General features: G+C 40.2%; 1 protein-coding gene across 1 annotated transcript in view; it reads right to left on the bottom strand.

The window, feature by feature from the left end:
- PEX7 (peroxisomal biogenesis factor 7) overlaps positions 1-20021 on the bottom strand; it is a 79070-nt gene extending 59049 nt beyond the window's left edge. Inside the window, exons 1-5 of the mRNA XM_023254436.2 lie at positions 19755-20021; positions 17905-17962; positions 16856-17006; positions 4986-5063; positions 4078-4186 (exon numbers count right to left, since the gene is read on the bottom strand). Of these exons, the coding sequence (XP_023110204.1) occupies positions 4078-4186; positions 4986-5063; positions 16856-17006; positions 17905-17962; positions 19755-19884 (526 nt within the window). The 5' untranslated portion in view covers positions 19885-20021. The remainder of the gene's footprint in view (positions 1-4077; positions 4187-4985; positions 5064-16855; positions 17007-17904; positions 17963-19754) is intronic.
- Positions 20022-20628: the final 607 nt, after the last annotated feature.

The following is a 20628-nucleotide window of genomic DNA, read 5'->3' as shown; positions in this document are numbered from 1 at the left end:
CAGTAAATATTTTAGGCTTGAAGGGCCATTCCATTTCTGCCATAGCTACTCAACTCTGCCACAATAGCACGAGAGCAGCTATAGACATACAATCTATGTCTGGGAGCTTAAGTGGCTCAGTCAGTTGGGGGGTCCCACTTCGGCTCAGGTCATGATCTCAGTTTGTGGCTTCCACCCCCACATCGGGCTTTCTGCTGACAGCTCAGAGCCTGGAGCCTGCTCCAGATTCTGTGTCTCCCTCTCTTTCTCTCTCTCTCTGCCCCTCCCCTGCTCCTACTCTGTCTCTCTATCTCTCAAATATAAACATTACAAAACAAAGACATACAATATGTAAAAGAATGGACATAGCTGTGTTCCAATAAAACTTTATTTATGAAACCTGTCAGTGGGTCCTTTTGATCTGAGGGCAGTAGTTTGTCAACCTAGGCTCTAGTCTAAGTTTTCTTCTATTTAGTCTTTCCTGGGTGCTCTGACATACCGCAATGGCTTTAGTTACCATTTATGAGCCAATGACACAATTTATTCACAAGGCTAGACTTCTCAGCTCCAAAGTCAACCCCCATCATTTCAACCCCATGTGTCCCATCAGCTCAATGTGCTCTAAAACAAACTCAAGATCTTTTCTTTCAAATGTATTTCTTACCTCAGTTATGACATTAACCACCCACTACTTTATCCTTTGCAGGAATCTAGGAGTAACTCTTTACTTATCCTTCTCTCTTCCCCTCTTCTACATCTTATACAACCATCTCTAAATACCACTCCAGTCAGCCCAATTCCTTCCAGCCCTTCTGCCACCATTATTATCCTTGCCTTCATCTCTCTATCTTCCTGCATTCACACCTGCTCATCTCCCAACTATTCTCTACACATGACCAGAATGTTTTTTTAAAAATGCAAGCCTAGGGGCACCTGGGTGGCTCAGTCGGTTAAGCGACCGACTTCGGCTCAGGTCATGATCTCACGGTCCGGGAGTTCGAGCCCCGCATCGGGCTCTGTGCTGACAGCTCAGAGCCTGGATCCTGATTCAGATTCTGTGTCTCCCTCTCTCTGACCCTCCCCCATTCATGCTCTGTCTCTCTCTGTCTCAAAAATAAATAAACATTAAAAAAAAAATTTTTTTTAAATAATAAAAATGCAAGCCTAATCAAATCACTTGCTGAAACCTCTTCAGTACCTTTCCCATGTCCATAGGATAAAATCTAAAATCTTGAATCCAGTCTGTAAGGTGTGATCTGGGTGCCTATCTGCTGCCCAACCTCATTTTTACTACCCTTTCCTCTTAAGCAATGGTCTCCCTGGCCTTCTTTCAGTATCTCAAATGCTCCAAGTTCTTCCTTGTGGACATCTTATTCTCTCTGCCTGGAATGCTCTTTCTTTGGCTGCCAAGGCCTCCCACTTTTCACTGAGCCAACTCCTTATTCATCCTAAATGAAAGCCAGAAGCTTACCAGGCAAAAAATTGATAGCTTTGACTACCAAGAAATTCAAATGCATATACAGTAAAAAATATATATACAAATAAAATAGGGGTGCCTGGGTGGCTCAGGTCATGATCCCAGGGTCATGGGATCGAGCCCCATGTCAGGCTCTGCACTGAGCATAGAGCCTGCTTGAGATTTTCTCTCTCTCCCTCTTCCCCTCCCCTGCTCTCTCTCTCTAAAATTATATATAAAAAAATCATCCAAATAAAATAAAATGTTTAAAAACAAACAAAAAGTTGGGAAAATACATGTAAGATACAGAAGACTAATTCCTAAATATAAAAAAAGAGCTCATGCATCAATACAGAAAAGCAGCAACATCTCTCAGTAGAAAAATGGGCCCAAAACATGAACATGCAGTTCACAAAAGAAAAACTCCGGTGGTCAACTGACATATAAAGAATATTCACTATCCCTCATAACCAAATATGCAAATGAAAACAAAAATTAGGTATCATTGTTCACTCATCAAATTGGAAAACATTTAAAAAATTAAGGTGCATTTATTTATCATTTCAAGGTCCAAATGTTAAAGTAACTATTACCTTAACATTATCAGATTCTCACTATCGCCTAGACTGGGAAAGTTGTTGTTATTGTTTCAATTAATCTATAAGGTGTTGCTGCTCTAAAACAAACACTTTTGAAAGTAATTAGTGTCATGTAGATTATATTTATGAACATATTCCCCCAAATGGTCTAATTTAATCATGCCTCACATTGGAATGCTCTGAGCAGACACTGGTTTCTCCTTCCTACTACTTGTTCTCTGAGTCAAGGGCGAAGTGACTCAAGGAGGCAGCCTGGCAGAGCAACCCTGTGTTGCCTATGCCAATTAATTGTTCACCTTTGTTTCATTTCTACACTTTTTACAGCTTTAATGGCACTCAATACATTACACAAATTATCTAAAAGAAAAATGAAGCAATGTATATTAAAGTGTCAGGGATTTTAGGAAGGAAAAAGTATTCAGAAAATTCTTTAGCCAAATGTTTATTGGTAGTAGATCAAATGAAAAAAAAAACGTAGTGTACCTCTTTTTCTATCTTAAATTTGTTTTAATTTCATAACTTTAAGTATATAATATAAACTTATGCGTGTAATTCATAAAATATAATTGGAGAATGTTCTTTTCCATCAAGTTTATTTAAAACTAGAGTCTAAGAACTCCTTCTGAATGGTGTTCTGATTCACTCAGTTCAACTATAATACTGGACTAAGCCGACTAAGAAATCTCCACAATTAAAAACTGTTTTATAATAGCAATGTTTTCAATGGGGAAAATGAATTTGGGACAGGAGATTTTCTTTTCTTTTCTTTTCTTTTCTTCTTCTTCTTTTTTTTTTTTTTTTTTTTTTTGAGAGAGTGAGTAAGCGAGCAGGGGACAGAAGCAGATGGAGGAAAGAGAGAGAGAGAATCTCAAGCAGGCTCCATGCAGAGCCCAATACAGGGCTCAATCCCACAACCTTGGTATCATGACCTGAGCTGAAATCAAGAACAGGATGTTCAACCAACTGAGCCACCCAGGTGTCCCAGGGAAGGAGATTTTCTGACTCACAATCTCACAATAATAAAATTATTTTCCCGAGGGGCTGGATAGCTCAGTCGGTTAAGCGTCTGACTCTTGGTTTCAGCTCAGGTCATGATCTCACAGGTCATGGGCTCAAGTTCCACGCAGGGCTCTGTGCTGACAGCACAGGGTCTGTTTGGGATTCTCTCTCTGCCCCTCCCCCGCTCATGCTCACTTACTCTCTTTCTCTGAAATTAAATAAACTTTAAAAAAATAAATAAAATTATTTTCCTGTACAATTTCAACAACAAAAGTTTTATAGCTATAAGCATATAAAACCTAACACCACTAAGCAAAAGACATCTGACATTTTCCTCAAGAATACTCCCCATAAATATTTTTCATTTTTATACCATATGTTCTGAAATAAGAATAAGAATTTTTATGGAGAAATACAAGAAAGGAATACAAGAAAATATTAAGAGTGGTTCTATGGAGGGGGAGGGATGAGGGCTTATTTTTTATTTGGCATGTTTCTGCATTGTTTGAATTTCCTTACTATGTAATATGGTCAGAATAGGGATTATCTAGGATACCATTTTTGTTTTTCCTTTATAAATTTATTTTTTGAAAGTTATAAAAGAAGTAAAAAATAAAGAGTCATTGTCTTACTTTGTCAATCACCACAAATATTTGTCATTAATTAGCACATACTACACCCTCTTGTAACTGTTACTCAGACTTAGCAACCTTTATTCTGATAAACAAACCAAGGATAATGCCATCTAAGCAAAGGAGCTCAGTGGCTAATAAAAAGAACTAGAATGTTTCCCAATTTTGGCAGATTTATAACCAGTTATAATATGCCTAAGACAAACCACATTTGTTCACTAGGAGTTGAAAAGTAATCCAGGCCTGGCTAATTCTTGTCTAGAGGTTGGTAAAGAATTAAACAATCCTAAAGAGCACAAAGAATAGTAATGAAGTCCCTTTTCCCTGCAAATCTCAAGTACACAGTGCCACCTACTGGGGAGAGTAAGGCCACCATTCACGACAAGGCTTTTTTGGTAAATGAATTATTTACCTGAGGCTGAAGCAAAGCAACCAGGGATGTGGGGAGACCAGATGGTGCTATAAATGACACTTTCGTGGCCTCTAAAGGTGCACAGAGACTTTCCAACAGTTGGATCCCACTACAAATAAATTAACAGATCAATTTACTTAGACATAAATTCAAGTTCATGTTTATATATACATATATATAATATACAATACAGCATATATGTATTTATTTTTTTATTAATGTTTATTTATTTTTGAAAGAGACAGAGTGCAAGTGGGGAGGGGCAGAGGGAGAGGAGACACAGAATCTGAAGGAGGCTCCAGGCTCCCAGCTGTCGGCACGGAGACCAATGCGGGGCTCGAACCCACAGACTGTGAGATCATGATCTGAGCCAAAGTCAGATGCTTAACCGACTGAGCTACCCAGGCATCCCTCTATAAATGTATTTACATATACACATGTAATATACATTCATATTTCAATTTTTTTAAGTTTATTTATTTTGAGAGAGAGAGAGAGAGAGAGAGAGCGAGCATACAGGGGAGGGACAGAGACAGAGGGAGAGAGAATCCCAAGCAGGCTCTGCACTGTGAACTCACAAACCGTGAGATCATGACCTAAGCCTAAGTGAGACACTTAACTGACTGAGCCGTCTAGGCACCCCTCAAAGATTTTTTACAGTCTATTTTTATATAAAGCAAAATGGTATTTAAGGGGCTAAAATAATTAATGCTGAGTTAATTGTTGTTAGTTCACAGACAAAAAATTAAAATTTTTTAAATTCTAACAAAGGCTTTAATACAGTTTTTTGAAAAGAAATGAGCTGTGCAATTGAAAAGATATAGAAGTACGTTCAAGAGAAGAAAAAAAATTCAACGGAAACTTTGGGGAAGAGAGTATTGGTTTTAAATACAATGATTCTGACCTACCAGTTTGACAGTTTGATCCCATGAGCCAGACACCACGAGCTGTTCACCTCTGGTCTGGCTCCAGTCAACACTATAGACCTAAAAAACATTTTAATGTGTCATTCAGAAAGCAAAAGAGCATCAAGTTAAATATCACATTGTATCTCTTTAGAACAGCGATAGCCAGTTAGAACAACCAATTTACTTCATTGACACATCAAATAAAGTCCTACAAATCTCCACCATGGTGTCTGAGAAATAGAAAGGCCATTTTGTCCATTCCTCCAGACATATTCCTTACGGTAAGATTCCATTCTAACAGAGTTCTACAGATTATTTCCCAACCTCCTTCACTAAAACAAATTATATATATTTTTAACCTATCGACAAATCACTGTTTGCAGCACCTTGTAGAAATGTCAAAGCAGATTAGAAAGCTAGTCATCTAAAAAAGCTTGCCAGGTCAGTGTCCATCAGATAGCATTAAAATTCAGTTAATAACGCTATCTGGCCTTTCTTAGAAAAAGCTTAGAGGAACCAGGTAATCCTTTCCAATCTCTTGGTAAACAGCTGTAGTTACCCAGTGCTGCTATTCTAATCTAGGCGTTACTGCTTTCAGTGAACCATTTCAAATGAACCATTTGAAAACTTATGGAAATATTTTTCATTCTGTCATTTTATACAACAGACTATATACAGATCACTACTGTAAGCTAAGTTCAACAACATATATGCATAATTATTCTCCATTAAAATAGTCCTGACATACACCCGAGTACATAGCACTAAAAGTGACCAGCCAGCAGATCCTTCTGAGTCTTAAAAATTCTAGCTACCATATTTATGTAGGAAGCAGGATATGCAGTTTGCTGGGGCTTAAATATGGGTTACCCATTCTTTGCTGTCTGGCACTATGCCTAGCCATGTTGGCACCTTAGTTTCAGAAAACAAAATTGGTAATACTGATCCTGTCTTTGTTTAAAACTTTAATATTTTTCTCATCACAGATTTTTTTGCAGTATTTCTGATTTTTTAAATTACTGCATTAAGATATTATTTGACTATTGAGTTGTTGGGGTCCTCCTTAATCATGTACCTAAAGTGAGTGCTTCACCCACCCTATTCTAGTCCTGGCCCTGCCGCTGTCCATATTCATGAAAAAGAGAGAAAATCAGTTGGAACACTGAAGAAACCACAATCCAGCAACAGAAGCAGCTCATAAAGAAGGGGCAACAAAAACCAAAGAGCTGCCATGGCCATCTGTTAGTTATGGATGGAAAAAGATAGGCTTGGAAGCAGTCATTGTGAGCTGAAGAGTTTGCTTTTATCCTCTAGGCCAGGGCATGGCACATTTCTTCTGTAGAGTAATATATATATAGAGAGAGTATATATAGAGTGTGTGTGTATACACACACACACACACACACACACACACACACACACATTGGGTTTTATGGGCCATTTGGTCTGTCTTTCGGCCCCAGTAGAGCACAAAAGTAGCCATAGCTGATACTTGATGAGTGGGCATAGCTGTGTTCCAATAAAACTTTATTTACAAATCAGATAGCAGGCTAGGTTGGGCCCTGTCCCATGAGTAGTAGTTTGCCAACTCCTACTCTAGGCTGATGTGAACAGTCAAAAATAACCACAATAGCAAACCTTTATTTAGCACCTGTTACGTGCCACATGTTGTCATAAGCATTTTACCTATTTTATCTCATTTAATTTTTTTAATGTTTATTTCTTTTTGAGAGAGAGAGAGAGAGAGAGAGAGAGAGAGAGCGAGCGAGCAGGGGAGGGGCAGAGAGAGAGGGAGACACAGAATCCAAAGCAGGTGCTCCAGGCTCAGAGCTGTCAGCACAGAGCCCGACACGGGGCTCAAACCCACGGACTGTGAGATCAAGACCTGAGCCGAAGTCGGACACCTAACTTACTGAGTCACCCAGGTGCCCCTATTTTATCTCATTTAATCTTCCCTTCTATGAAATAGATACTATAACAAGACCCAAAATGTATAAATAAACTCTTCAAATTCCTAAAGCTAGTTAAGTGACAGAGCTGAACTCTGAACCTCAGCAGCCTAACTGCAGAGTCCACCCTTAATCACTACATGAGGCTGACTCTACATCATGCTACCTGAGGGCACTGTTGAACTGGAATGACCTGGGGCTGCAACATTAGGGAAGTAAAAGCCTGCCCTTACTAGTATCGCCCTTCGTGGGAGCCCAAACTGATCCCACTTTGTTTCCGTGAATTATCCAAGAACTTAAAGCCCTTGTCCACTGTCCACTTGGTGACCTCCCGCTCATTTGTCAAGACTGGGCTCCACCACAGCCTTTATGAAATAAGCCTCACCTCGATAAAACCCTTCATGATTTAAATGTTTCCTTCCATGCACTCCAACAGCACCTTGCACCTACTTATAATTCAACATTTACCATATTTTACGACAACTTGTGTTAAATACCTACTAGATTCTGGAAGATCCGTCATGTGAGCAAAAACCACCTTGTATGCCTATGCTTGTTGCAATATAATAAGCACTCAACAAATGGGAGTTAAAATAGTTTATCCATCTGAATTTACCTTCACAATCTGCATCACTGCTAAGTAGTTATAAAGAGCTACTGTTTTCATTTCAGAGGATAACTGAACAAATATAACTAAAAACTAAGATCAACATCTCACACTCCACTGCCTCTACACATGTCCAGTATGACACGGGATTCGAAACCTTATGACTTCTTACCTTTTAAAACTGCAAAAGCCCCCATAGGGGAACCCAGCCCTAATGAGAACAAAAGATAGAAGGTAACCGCGCTGACGGCGGTGTTGCTGCCAGCTGTCTTATCAGTCACACAACGAAGTGCAAGCAGTAGGACTCTAGGACAAAACTAGGGACAGGATCCCCAGGGTGATGTTGAAAGTGGGATAACACAAAAAGAAATAAAGGCAACCTCAAGGGGCGCCTGGGTAGCTCAGTCAGTTGGGCGTCTGACTTTGGCTCAGGTCATGATCTCGTGGTTTGTGGGTTCAGGCCCCACGTCGGGCTCTGTGCTGACAGCTCGGAGCCTGGAGCCTGCTTTGGATTCTGTGTTTCCCTCTCTCTGACCCTCCCCTGCTCATGCTCTCTCTCTGTCTCTCTCTCTCAAAAATAATAAATGTTTAAAAACATTTTTTAAAAAGGCAACTCAAAAAATATTTTATTTGACTGTATTTAAAATATTAGGATACAGGAAGGTAACTTAAAAAAACAAACAAACAAACAAACTACAGTGGGGGGGGGTGCCTGAGTGGCCCAGTTGTTTGGCTCAGATCATGATCTCACGGTTCATGAGATGGAGCCCCACATCGGGCTCTGTGCTGACAGCACAAACCTGCTTTGGATTCTCTCTCCCTCTCTCTCTGCCCCTCCCCCCACTTTGCTCACTCTCTCTCTCTCTCTGTTTCTCAAAATAAATAAATAAATATTAAAAAAAATAATAATAAAACTACAGACATAAGTACAAAATGGGTGCTGGGATGGAAAATTCAGCTTGATGCCCAGAAGAGAGGATCCAAGCAGAACCTTGAGGCCTGGCTAAAATGTCAATAGCAGAAAGCAGAAGTGAAAACAGTGATCAGAACTGCACCTCTCCCGCCTCCACAAAGTCATATACAGGCATAGACAGCACCCAAGGGATCAGGACTAGGGAATACTACCGGATAACACCAAGGGTTTGTGCCTGGGGACTATCAGTGGTGGTGGCATTAACAAAATGGGAAGACTGGAGGAAAGAAGATAATGTGTAATTTTAGACATACTGACTTTGAAGTGACAGCAAGATAGTCAAGTGGAAATGTCTAGTGGGAGCAGGGTTTGGGCATTAACCCTGAAAAAAGTTTACAGTCAGAGAGATGTTTGAGAGAGAGTTGAAAAAGGATGAGTAGATTCCAATATCCCAACTTCAAGTTACCTCACTAATCTATTCAACAAGTATTTCTTAAGCACCTACTGTGTACAAGGCACAAGGGGAAGGGGAGTACAATGTTAGACAAGACAAAGCCTCAGTCCAGATGGGTCATATATTTTAGCAGAGGAAGACAGACTATAAATAAATAATTTCAGAATGCGATTTTAAAGGAAAGCTACAGAGCAAAATAAAGCAAAGGAAGGAGACTGGAAAACAATGTAGAATTAAGAGGTCACTTCTCAGTAGAGTGGTTAGGGAAGATCTCTCTGAACAGGGACCTGCGTGCAGGAAAGACGGAACTCTGCACGTTTGAGAGGAAAGGCTCTGGCAGAAGACAAGCAAAAGACCCTGAAGCAGGAAACAAGCTTGTCACGTCTGAGGAACAGAAAGGCCAACTAATTAGGAGAGACAGGATCCCAAAAGACCATAGTTCCAAGTTTGTACATAATTTCTCTTAAGAGGCCACAGCCATCAACTCCTAAGCTACCTACCACCTAGACTGTAGCATCCTTCAGCTGCTCTTCCTATCCATCCTGGCTCACCTCCAATCCATTATCTGCATTGCATAAAAACACAAACGTCATTCCCCCCCAGAAAGCCCTTCAATGGTATCATGCTCTGTGGCTCCTGCAACTTACCATCTTCACTCCACATTGACATTCATCCATGCTGCTGCTTATTACCCAAAGGTCGAAATCATGCAAAACTGTGAGTGATTTAGGGATGCACACATATGTAGTAAAACGAAAAAGAAAAGCAAACAGAAATAGAAATTCATAATTAGTGGTTACTTCTGGGAAGAGGGGAGGAAAGAAAAGAAGAGGAAGAAGGGTAGAATCAGAAAAAAGTAGATAGAAGATAGCATCTGTAAGCAGGGGCTCCAAAAGCATAGGTAATGTTTTATTTCTTAAGTTAGATGATGAATATGCAAGCATTCATTATACATGTTTACTTCTTACATATATTCATGTAAACATGAAATCTTTCATGGTGAGTTTTTAAAAATCTTCAATGTCTTCCCACTGGTCTTAGCATAACAGCCAAAATGCTGACTTTTCCAGGCACACAGGCTCAGTACCCGCCCTTCAAGAGGGCACTTTCCTTTGCCTCTAACCCTATTCCTCTGGACTCTCTCTCCCTGAATAGTTATCTTTTAAAGTTTATTTATTTATTTATTTTGAGAGAGAGAGAGAGAGAAAGAGAAAGAGAGAGAGAGAATCCCAGGAAGGCTCCGTGCTGCCAGAGCAGAGACAGATGTGAGGCTCGAACTCTCTAACCTGTAAGATCATGACCTGAGCAGAAATCAAGAGTCAGATGCTCCACTGACTGAGCCACCCAGGCGCCCCTCCACTTGAATAGTTAAATCCTACTCTCCCTTCAGACTTAAGGATGCCATCCTGGTCCCTTCCTGCAGACAAGATCCTCTCCTCTTGTAGCACTCCATACATTCACAGCACTTATCACATTATAAATTAGGTAACCAGCAGCATAAGCCTCCCTCCCTAGAGAGGACAAGGACTCCACCAGGGCAAGGGCCATTCCCAATTCACTCATCTTCCCCACTAGGCTTCACACAGTCCCTTGCAGACAGTAGGGTTAATCAAAGTTTCTAGAATGAATGAAGGGGCAGAGAAATCTGCATGAAGAGCACAACTCACGTCAGTCCAGTCCTCCAACCTTTCCCTATTTCCAATTCCCCTGTCCACTCCCACTCAAACAGTGGACATGACTTAATGGTCCAATTATGCATAAAAAAGAAGAGAGGAATGCAGTTGTGCTTTAAAAGCAGGGTCCTCTAAAGGCCTAGCTTAACTAATTACTCTCGGCAGTGATGAAGAAAATTGAGAAACTGCAAAAAGAAAAAAAAACCACACTGAACAGTATTTTGCGTTGCTTTATGAAATCTGAACCTCATCAAAACCACAGTTTGAGAGGACAAATTTTATTACTGAAATCAATTCCCAAAGAGCTCGCTTTTAATCTACTGTATAGTGCTGCCCTTTTTAAGTTGGTCTATTTAATTAAAAATCATCAAATAAAAACTATGTCCAGAATGTTCATACTTATCTGTATCAATACAAAGGAAAGGGACACTGACTTTTAATTACTGAGCGATTAGAAAAGGCTACATATTTCTTTTAATGTGAAACAATGTTTTAAATTTATCATTATAGAAATATTAAAATGTGCATAAAAGAAAAAATATCATAATAAATCCCCAGGTATCTATCACATACTTTCCAGAATTATCAACATTTTGCCACCTTGCTTCATCTGTCCTGTGACTGACTGACTGACTGACTGACTGACTGCTGGAGTATTTTAACATCAGACCACTTCACTCATAAATACTTACGCAGATAAGGATATTTTTCTTGTTTATATAAGCAGAAGGCCATTTTCACACCTAACAAGATGAATAACAGTTCCTTAATATCATCTAAAACTCAGTCCACATTCTTATTTCCCCGACTGTCTCAAAAATGTCTTTTTACAGGTGGTTTATTTGAATCAAAAACTAAACAACATCCGTATTTTACACTTAGTTGTTATGTCTCTTAGATCTAATCTAGGAAAGTCCTCCTCTCCCATCTTGTTTTCCCCACCCACCCTTCCCATGACATTTATAATTGGTGAAGAAACAAAGTTAATGGTCCCATAGAATCTTCTGCATTCTGGATTTGGCTAATTGTCTCTCCTGGTGTCAACATTTTCCTCTACTCCTCCCATTGCCTTTAAGTTAGAAGTTAGGTCTAGAGGTTTGGTTCAATTCAGTTCAATCTTTTTTAAGCTTCCTATTGCATTAGGTGTATAATTGCTGGTTGACCCACTTTTAGTGATCTCAAAATTGTTCAAAAGATGTATAAATATTAAATTAATGTTTTAGCATTCATAGATAATCTTTGCCTACACTCATTATTTCATTACGGGCTACTAAATGGCGACTCTATAATTGTGCTATTCCTTCTGCATTTAATAGTCAGGATTCAGTTATGAGAAATTTTCCACATCAACCACTCAATTACCCCACAATAAAATTCATATCAGAAAGGCAGGATAAATGCCTTGATTCTTCATATTTACTTATCAATTTTCAGAATGAGGTCATTGTCCTAGTAATCTTCAGTGATGACCAGCTGTTGTTTTTTAATGTTTACAACTCCATGTAGTGGGTAGAAATATACATATAAGTGCATATCTCTGTGTGTGTATAGTGTTCCAAATCATTACTGTCATTCTTTTTGATGTTGAAATTGTCCATCATTGGCCACTGAGAGCCTTTTCAGGTTATCTGTTCCAAATGTCTAATGTGATCCCAGTGGACTTTCACAGTCTTCTGACACAAGAAGATGTTTTGGATTCACCTTGTACCTTTCCTGCCAGTCCTGGAATCAACTATTTCTCCAAAGATCCCCAGATCCTTTTAGTGGGAAATGGTATTTAGAGGCAACAATCTGGGCACTAGGGATATCACTGAGACTGAGTTGTCAACGCAGCTCAGTCTTTATAGTCCAAAGAACCAGAACAAATGGACTTTTTTAAACAGAGAAAAATAAATCATGAGTCTGTGCAGATACTTCCCAGTTTTAGGATTAAATGTCTCTATTTAACTTCTTTATTCTCATATTACTTTTCTCTTACATAAAAAATTTTGGTTTCTAATAACATAATTACTGGTATATGTGAACCTACATGATATGAGAGTTTCAAAATAACAATACTTATCTTTCTGAATGCAGTTTAAAACTTCCTTGCAACTCTTTTTGTTTATCAGAAATATCTTATTAGGCATGGACAATTACTAAACTGTATTTCTAAAGTCACTTGAAATCATTATTTTCAATACCTGGTTATAATGCCAATTTGATACATCACTAGATGAATGTGTTTTCTGCTTGTTTTCAATTTTCAGCAATTTTTTTTCCTTTTTAATTAAACAGTGATTTTTAACTTTGTAAAATATTTCAACTTTTCCAAGGCCAAAACTGTGATATAAATTATATTTGGAAAATTAGCCATCCTTGTCCCCTGCCTCCCCTGATATCTTCCCCACCCTTTTTTTTTTTTTTAATTTTTTTTTTCAACGTTTATTTATTTTTGGGACAGAGAGAGACAGAGCATGAACGGGGGAGGGGCAGAGAGAGAGGGAGACACAGAATCGGAAACAGGCTCCAGGTTCCGAGCCATCAGCCCAGAGCCTGACGCGGGGCTCGAACTCACGGACCGCGAGATCGTGACCTGGCTGAAGTCGGACGCTTAACCGACTGTGCCACCCAGGCGCCCCATTCCCCACCCTTTTTAAAGGTAACCATTTTTATTGGCTTTTGGATTCTCTTTCCATTGTTTCTTTTTGAAATATATGCAGATATATATATAAAATTCCTCCCTGTCTCACATTACATTTACATAAAATGTAAATTCTACATATATTTAAACAGCTCTGACAATAATTCAATAGGATAATTTCATAGACTATCAGATTATAGCTAAACTAAAAAAAATTTCTAGTTTCACATGATTTAAAATTATCAAATAAGATTGCATCATTCTCCTACATAAGTTTCCTACTAGATCTAAATTAGGAGATATGGGATTCTAATTTCTAGATATGATTCACTCACCAACCTGCTTTAGAGACAGGCACAGTGTTTGAGACCCACAATGAGTGTATGACAGAGAGACTACATATATAGTAGCCATATTCATGCGTGAAGGTCATTCTTGACCCAAAAATATTCCATCACAGTTTCCATCTATTTAAAACTATCACTTTCTCTTCGTTAAAAAGTTTTAAAGCTTTGAGGTTACCACTTCACAAGGTAAATCAAAAGATGCATTTTATTACGTAGTTTTTAAAATCTACATTTTGAATCTACAACCCTCAAAATATTAGACAATATACATAATAAGGTCATCAGAACTGAATGCCTATGAAGTTAAAGCAGTGGCTTCCAAACACTACTGTACATTGGAATCATCTGGGAATGTAAATCATGCCGATTGATGGCTGGCTCCAACCACCATGAAGATTTTTAAAAGGTCCCTACGTGATTCTATATGTGGCAAAGTTTGAAAACCACTGAGTTAAGACAAGCACTTTCTACTTTGTTTTCATTTCAAATAGTAAAATTTAGTACCTAAATTACAGTCTAGTCATACCTAGCATCTGGAAAAGTTGGATTAAGTGGAAAATGGCTAATACTTACACATCCGTGTATATCCTGTTGTCTGCCCATACTGTGTGGCCCCAAATCTACAAAATTAATCCATCTCTCTCCTGAATATTCAAAGCATCCAGTGCAACCCCAACCAGGCATTTAAGGCCCATCAGGATATAGCCCTTCCCCACCTTTCCCGCCTCATCTCCCACCATTCCCACACACACACTCTGCTCTAGTCACACCAAAGGACCTGTGACTGCCTTGAACATGTCATGCTCTTTCACAGATCTGCACCTGTGAGATGCTCTTTTCTACTAAAACTGCCCTCTTCCCCTTGGGCTGCCAGTGAATTCCTGCTAACTGTCCAAGACTCAGCTCAAATGGCGTCTCTTTTGTGACGGTCCTTGGTTTCTCTATCTGCATCTTCTAGACACTTCTTTTCAACATGATCACATTGTATTAGTTTGCTTGCATGTCCCAGATCTACTACCAGAGATTAGCTCCTGAGTCTTATTCATATTTGCAACTTTGAAGACTAGCATATGCCTGGCACAAAACATGTGCTACCAGTACGGACAGATCTAGCTTTTTAAATACAAGTTAAAACTTTAAAATACTAAACAAAGTAAAAAAAAAAAAAAAAAAAAAACCAGAAAGAAAAAGAAAAAAAAGTGAATGTTTTTCAAACATAGTAGTGAAAAGTAGTGAAGGATATTACATCCTATTCATAGTAAAATCCAACAAGACTCACTGACACATAACTGGAAATTATTTTTCCCCATAATCACAATTCTATGGGGGAGGGGACGCTTTAAATTTATTCTAGATTTTAAGAAAAATCTTATTGCAGTAACCTAATCCAGAAAAAATGGCTAAGCATGACTAAATACACACAAGGAAATATATCAAGTTCAATTGTGCCCCGGAAGAAAGGAAGAAACGAAGGAACGGAGGGAGGGAGGGAGGGAAAAAGGAAAGAAAGATAGATCCCTTCAGCTGACAAGTCTGTTGTTCCATTTTAAACATAAATGCAATTTCTAAAGGGAACTGGTATTAAATGCATGACTCATTGTCATTCTGCATTAATATTTTTTATGGGCATCCATCATTGTAAACTTTTCAGCTTCTATCATATCACAAGAGTCAATCATTGATTTTTTAAATTTTTTTAAAAAATTTCTTTAATGTTTATTTATTTTTGAGGGGAGTGGCAAGGAGGGGCAGAGAGAGTAGGAGACACAGAATGCGAGGCAGGCTCCAAGCTCTGAGCTGTCAGCACACAGCCCGATGCGAGGCTCAAACTCACAAACCGTGAGATCACGATCTGGGCCAAAGTTGGACACTTAACCAATTGAGCCGCCCAGGCACTCCATTCATTGATGTTCTTAAAGTAAGCAAGGTCTTAACCACATGGCACATTTTTACTACAAAATGTATAGCTAAATACACTTCCTCCACAATGAAATACGAATAGCTGCATACTTAGTTCAAAGGTAAGTTTTCATAACCAAGAACTTGAAGTGGGTCAAATCTTTTTTCAAAAAAGTTAAGCAAATTGATAAGCCCATTATTTGACAATGAGGACAAATGTTAACTATTTTTCAAAAATTGTAATGAGCACATTGGGAACTAGATGTTGATGTAAACCTTAAATTGAGTATATGTCACCTTGAATGTCACTCCTAACCCACTCTCTTAACACTCTGGAATCTTCACACAACTAATCTTTTTATCACAAACGACTAATATTCTTGCATTTAACAAGCATCCTTTGAAGGCCTTCTATGGGCCAGGTACTGTGCTAGACACAAATCTGAAAGTAAATTGAAAGATCTACAGCTACCTTGAGGGAAATTTTGAAACATTCTAGGCAAAACACCGTAAGGGAATGTCTTTCCCATCACATTCATTAAAAATACCTTTGTATTTTTATATGACTGAGAACCAAACTATTTTCTTTTTTTTTAATTTACTTATTTACATTCAAGTTAGTTAACATACCGTGTAGTACTGGTTTCAGGAGCAGAACCCAGTGGTTCATCACCTCACACCTGTCAGAATGGCTAAAATTAACAACTCAGGCAACGACAGATGTTGGCGAGGATGCAGAGAAAGGGGAACCCTTTTGCACTGTTGGTGGGAGAGCAGACTGGTGCAGCCGCTCTGGAAAACAGTATGGAGGTTCCTCAAGAAAACGAAACCTAGAACTACCCTGTGACCCAGCAATGGCACTACTAGGTATTTATCTAAAGGATATGAAAACCAAACTATCTTCTGTGCTACCCATATACATACACACAGAACCTAGATACATGAACTGGTTTAGATTTCAAATTTCTTCAGTAAGCTCTGTCTCATAATCTGCATTTGATGCTCTTGCTCCACTATATTCTGAAAATCCCTAGGAACCTTACTGAGGCCCTAAAGGCAATCTTGTGACGCCTTGGTGAAAAGTCTGCCTACTTCCTCCTTAAGGCGGTATAGGGCAAGCATACCCTACAGCGGGAAGAAAGAGATGGGCCTCTTCTGGAGGAAACAGCACTACAGCATACCTACTACTGGGGGCGTTTTTACTGCCTAAGAAGAAGCTTGACCTTTCCTTCTTTCTTAGCTCCTTAGGGCAAGATGTACTTAATGTCGGAATAATCAAATAACAAATGACATCTACCATATGCAAGAAATAGTAAAGCTTAAACTTCCAGTCCCCTTGTTTCCATCCCCAAATGGATTTCATCTAAAATAAAACCAATCAGCCCAGAAGGACCTGCCTTCCTACCTCCTGAGTGTGTTCTTTGTAGACCTGCAGTGGTCCTGCGGCTTTGGCCGTGTCCCAGAGCTGCAGCGAGCCATCGCCACTACAGGTGACCAAGATGTGTTCATTGTTCTCACTCCAGGTCACGTCAAACAAACCATCGTTCCAGTCAAAGCTACACCAGGAAAAGTAGAATAAAAAAAATCTGGTTGCACAGGCAGCTGAACATAAAATAGGAACCATAATTTTACACTCTTTCAAGTTTATCACATTATTTTAACACCCATTATCTCACATGGTCTTCACAACTATGGAAGAGAAATAGAGCTAGAACTTGACAGACCCAGAAATGAGTTCAGAGATGTGACAGGAACATCCCAGGTCACACAGCAAGAAAACTGTGGAGCTGGATTAAAATTCGGTCTCCCATTTAGAAATTTGGCGCTGTTTATGAGGGCAGGACGCCACACCTGGGTGCTCACTGTTTTGCGTTTTTTTGGGTTGTGTGGTTCACAGGAGGGAGCAGCAAGCACTTCACAATACTAATTTAGACCAAGAATTTCAACTTCCCACATAAAATTCCGCCTGAGCTGTGAGCAGGTCATGATCTCATGACAGAGCTTCCTTTCCTTTCTCTGACATTGACTAACCCAGATGGAGGTGTTAATGAGTCCAACAGTCAAGACAGCCATAGAAACAAGAAACAGAAAGCAGTGCTAGATAACTCACAAAATGGATAATTAGCTCCTGAATGAATTAACCCCAACTATGTGAAGAAGACAGCAAAGTTAGAAACGTCACACAGTATACTAACTAGTTTACATTTTTTTATGTTTAAGTTTTCTACTTTACAAATGAACACTAAGAGACAAGGGCTTTAGAAGAAAAATGACATAATCACAGTTTACTGGCAAAAATAAGTTCTATACATGCAAATGCTGAAGTTTCTTTTCTACCACAAATTTAAAAATGAAAAAATATTTTACTGATCAAAAAGATTCAAAATCTAATTATATTAAGGCTTTGGTAGCAAAAGAGAATACCTGTAAGTTTAATCATTAGAGCCACCTTACCTTCTAAAAAGTCTAAGCCCAGATTCATTTTGATCCAATATCAGAAGGGTTCCACAGCCTAAGGAGAAAAAAAAAAAAAAAATCAAGATCATGCTTTTGAACTTGCCAGGGGAACAGCTAAGGTGAAGGGGGGGGGGAGGTTGCTGAGGAATGAGTACCTAATTTTACTACCACAAATTTCTCCCTAAAGTTATTGAGACCGTGTATACAAACTGATCAGGACTGTGCGCTCCATTCCTGTTTTTCTATATTGCACCTCAACCATGAAATATTAAACTTATCTCACCTATGCTTGGGATCCAGACACAGCCCTAAAGGGGGGGGGGGCGGGGAGAGATATCTGAATTAATATTGTATGGCCAGACAGGCTGCCAGGCACATAAACCTCCCAAATAGGTGTCATAATCCCTATTTCCAGGCAAGAAACCTTTGGCTGACAGATTCCAGAAGCTCTGCTCCTTCTACTGCATCACACTGCCTTGCTAAAAAATCTGAAATACATTCAGCATGGGATTTTAAAACAAAATACCTGGTGGAATTTACCACATACTAGATGGTAAAGTGCTGAGTAGGTTAGTTATCTACCCAAAATGAATTATTTTTCTAAGGGACAAGCATATTTTAAAAGATGTATTTGTTATATAGACTGAGGGAGGAAAAACACTCCATTTAAACAGGATTAAAAAAAAAAAAAAACCACCTCCTTGTACGTTTTTACAAAGGATTTAATTTAAAGTATCAAACTCATGAGTTTCAACCTAACTGGTGGGTTAGTATTGTAAACTTGAATGTAACAGTGCAAGCAGTAAGAGCTAAATGGTGAAAATACAAGTAAATATTTCTTGCCTTCTGAATTTTAGAAATCATACCATTTTTTTTCCGCCCTAGGGCCAAAGAAAAACAACTATCAAAAGCTGACGTTATGCAATGAATTATTTCACAGAGCTTCTGTGCATAAATAACAGGTAAGCTTTAAGTTAAAAGAAGAAATTTTATGAATGGAATCCCACCTTCCAATCTAGTCCTTGAAAAGAGACAGTGAACTTGGGGTCCCTGGGTGGCTCAGTTGGTTAAGCATCCCACTTAGGTCATGATCTCCCGGTTTATGCCCTATATGGGGCTCTGCACTGACAGCACAGAACCTGCTTATAGGATCCTCAGTCTCCCTCTCTCTCTCTCTGCCCCCACCCCTGCTCAGGGGCTCTCTCTCTCTCTCTCGAAAATAAACATTACAAAAGAGAGACAGAAAGAGAGCGCGCACGAGTTAACTTGAACCTCCAACTACTTGCAAATGTGTGTATTCCTCCTGAGACAACAAGAGGTAGCGGCAGAACTTGATCAATTTCATGATGGCAATTGTGGGGAGACTCCAAGCGTCCGCTCAAGGCCATCCTTCTTACGACCCACAGCCCGGATGCAGACTGTGAGGAAGGTGGACCCATTAGCAGGTACTCGGGTGACCCTGCGGACTGTCCCCTTTACAAGTGCTGTCGGTCCCGTCCGAACGGCCAGAGGGGTCACATCCGCTGAGCCCGCTCAAGGCAGGAAGCGTGTGCCTAGGGGTGGGATTGGGTGGTCAGGTGGAGGTGGAGGAGGTGCCCTAAGGAGTAAGAGTATGGGCCAGCAGGCACCTCCCAGATGCTACTTCCGCAACGTAACTGAAAAGGATCATAGACCCAGACCCACTCCCCACAATGGACAAAGGAGGAAGCCAGAATTCGCGCGCTCCTCGGCTCCCCCTGGTGTACACGTGTGGCACTGTCTACTGTCGGAAGTGCTTTCCCACCGCAGGGTGAAGCTGGGGTTCGGCTGGAACCCGCCCCCGCCCCGGCGGCGCTGCGCGGCCTCACCCGCGATGCCATAGTGCTGCGCGGCGGCGCAGGCCAGCCGGCCCGGCAGGTACGGGGAAAACTCGGCCGCATAGCCATGGCGACCCGGCACCCGCAGCGTCCGCACCGCTCCGACGCGCGCCCCGCTCATCCCGCCCGCCGCTTCTGGGCCTCGCCGCCCTGGCGCTGCCACAGCCGTTTCGGATCAGAGGCGGATAGTCCCGACTCGCCAAATTAGAGACCCAGGAAGACGAGGCGGAAGTGAGGACACCCGGTGCCCTGAATGCTGGATTTCGATTGGTCCGGAAAGGAAAGGGCTCTGACTGCTACGGAGTCCATCTTTGTTTTGGGCAAAACAAAGTGATTTGCGCCACGTATCTTGTGTTAGACCTAACGAGGCAGTGTGATTCTAGGGTTAGGTGACAACTTTTGTTTTAGCATGTTAGCCTTTACTGCGCGTTTTTGGGGTTTTATTTATTCGTTGTGATTTTGGAAGACTGGCATCAGGAGGTATTTCTGATGATTATAAAATAAGACAAGTTAGGGCCGCCTGGGTGGCTCAGTCGGTTAGGCGGCCGACTTCGGCTCAGGTCATGATCTTGCGGTCCGTGAGTTCGAGCCCCGCGTGGGGCTCTGTGCTGACAGCTCAGAGCCTGGAGCTTGTTTCAGATTCTGTGTCTCCCTCTCTCTGACCCTCCCCTGTTCATGCTCTGTCTCTTTCTGTCTCAAAAATAAATAAACGTTAAAAAAATTTTTTTTAAATAAAAAAAATAAGACAAGTTACAGCAACTCTGAAACCAAGCAGCGAGCCAAACAGGCAATTGATGCTGTGTTGCCCAAGGTAACTTGAAGCAATATTAAATCAGGTGGGAGTGAAGCTTAAGGAAAAAAGACA

Source organism: Felis catus, chromosome B2 (assembly GCF_018350175.1).
Source record: "Felis catus isolate Fca126 chromosome B2, F.catus_Fca126_mat1.0, whole genome shotgun sequence".
Taxonomy (NCBI): Eukaryota; Metazoa; Chordata; class Mammalia; order Carnivora; family Felidae; genus Felis; species Felis catus.
The sequence above is the reverse complement of the archived record's forward strand: the minus strand, read 5'-3'. Positions and strand labels throughout refer to the sequence as shown.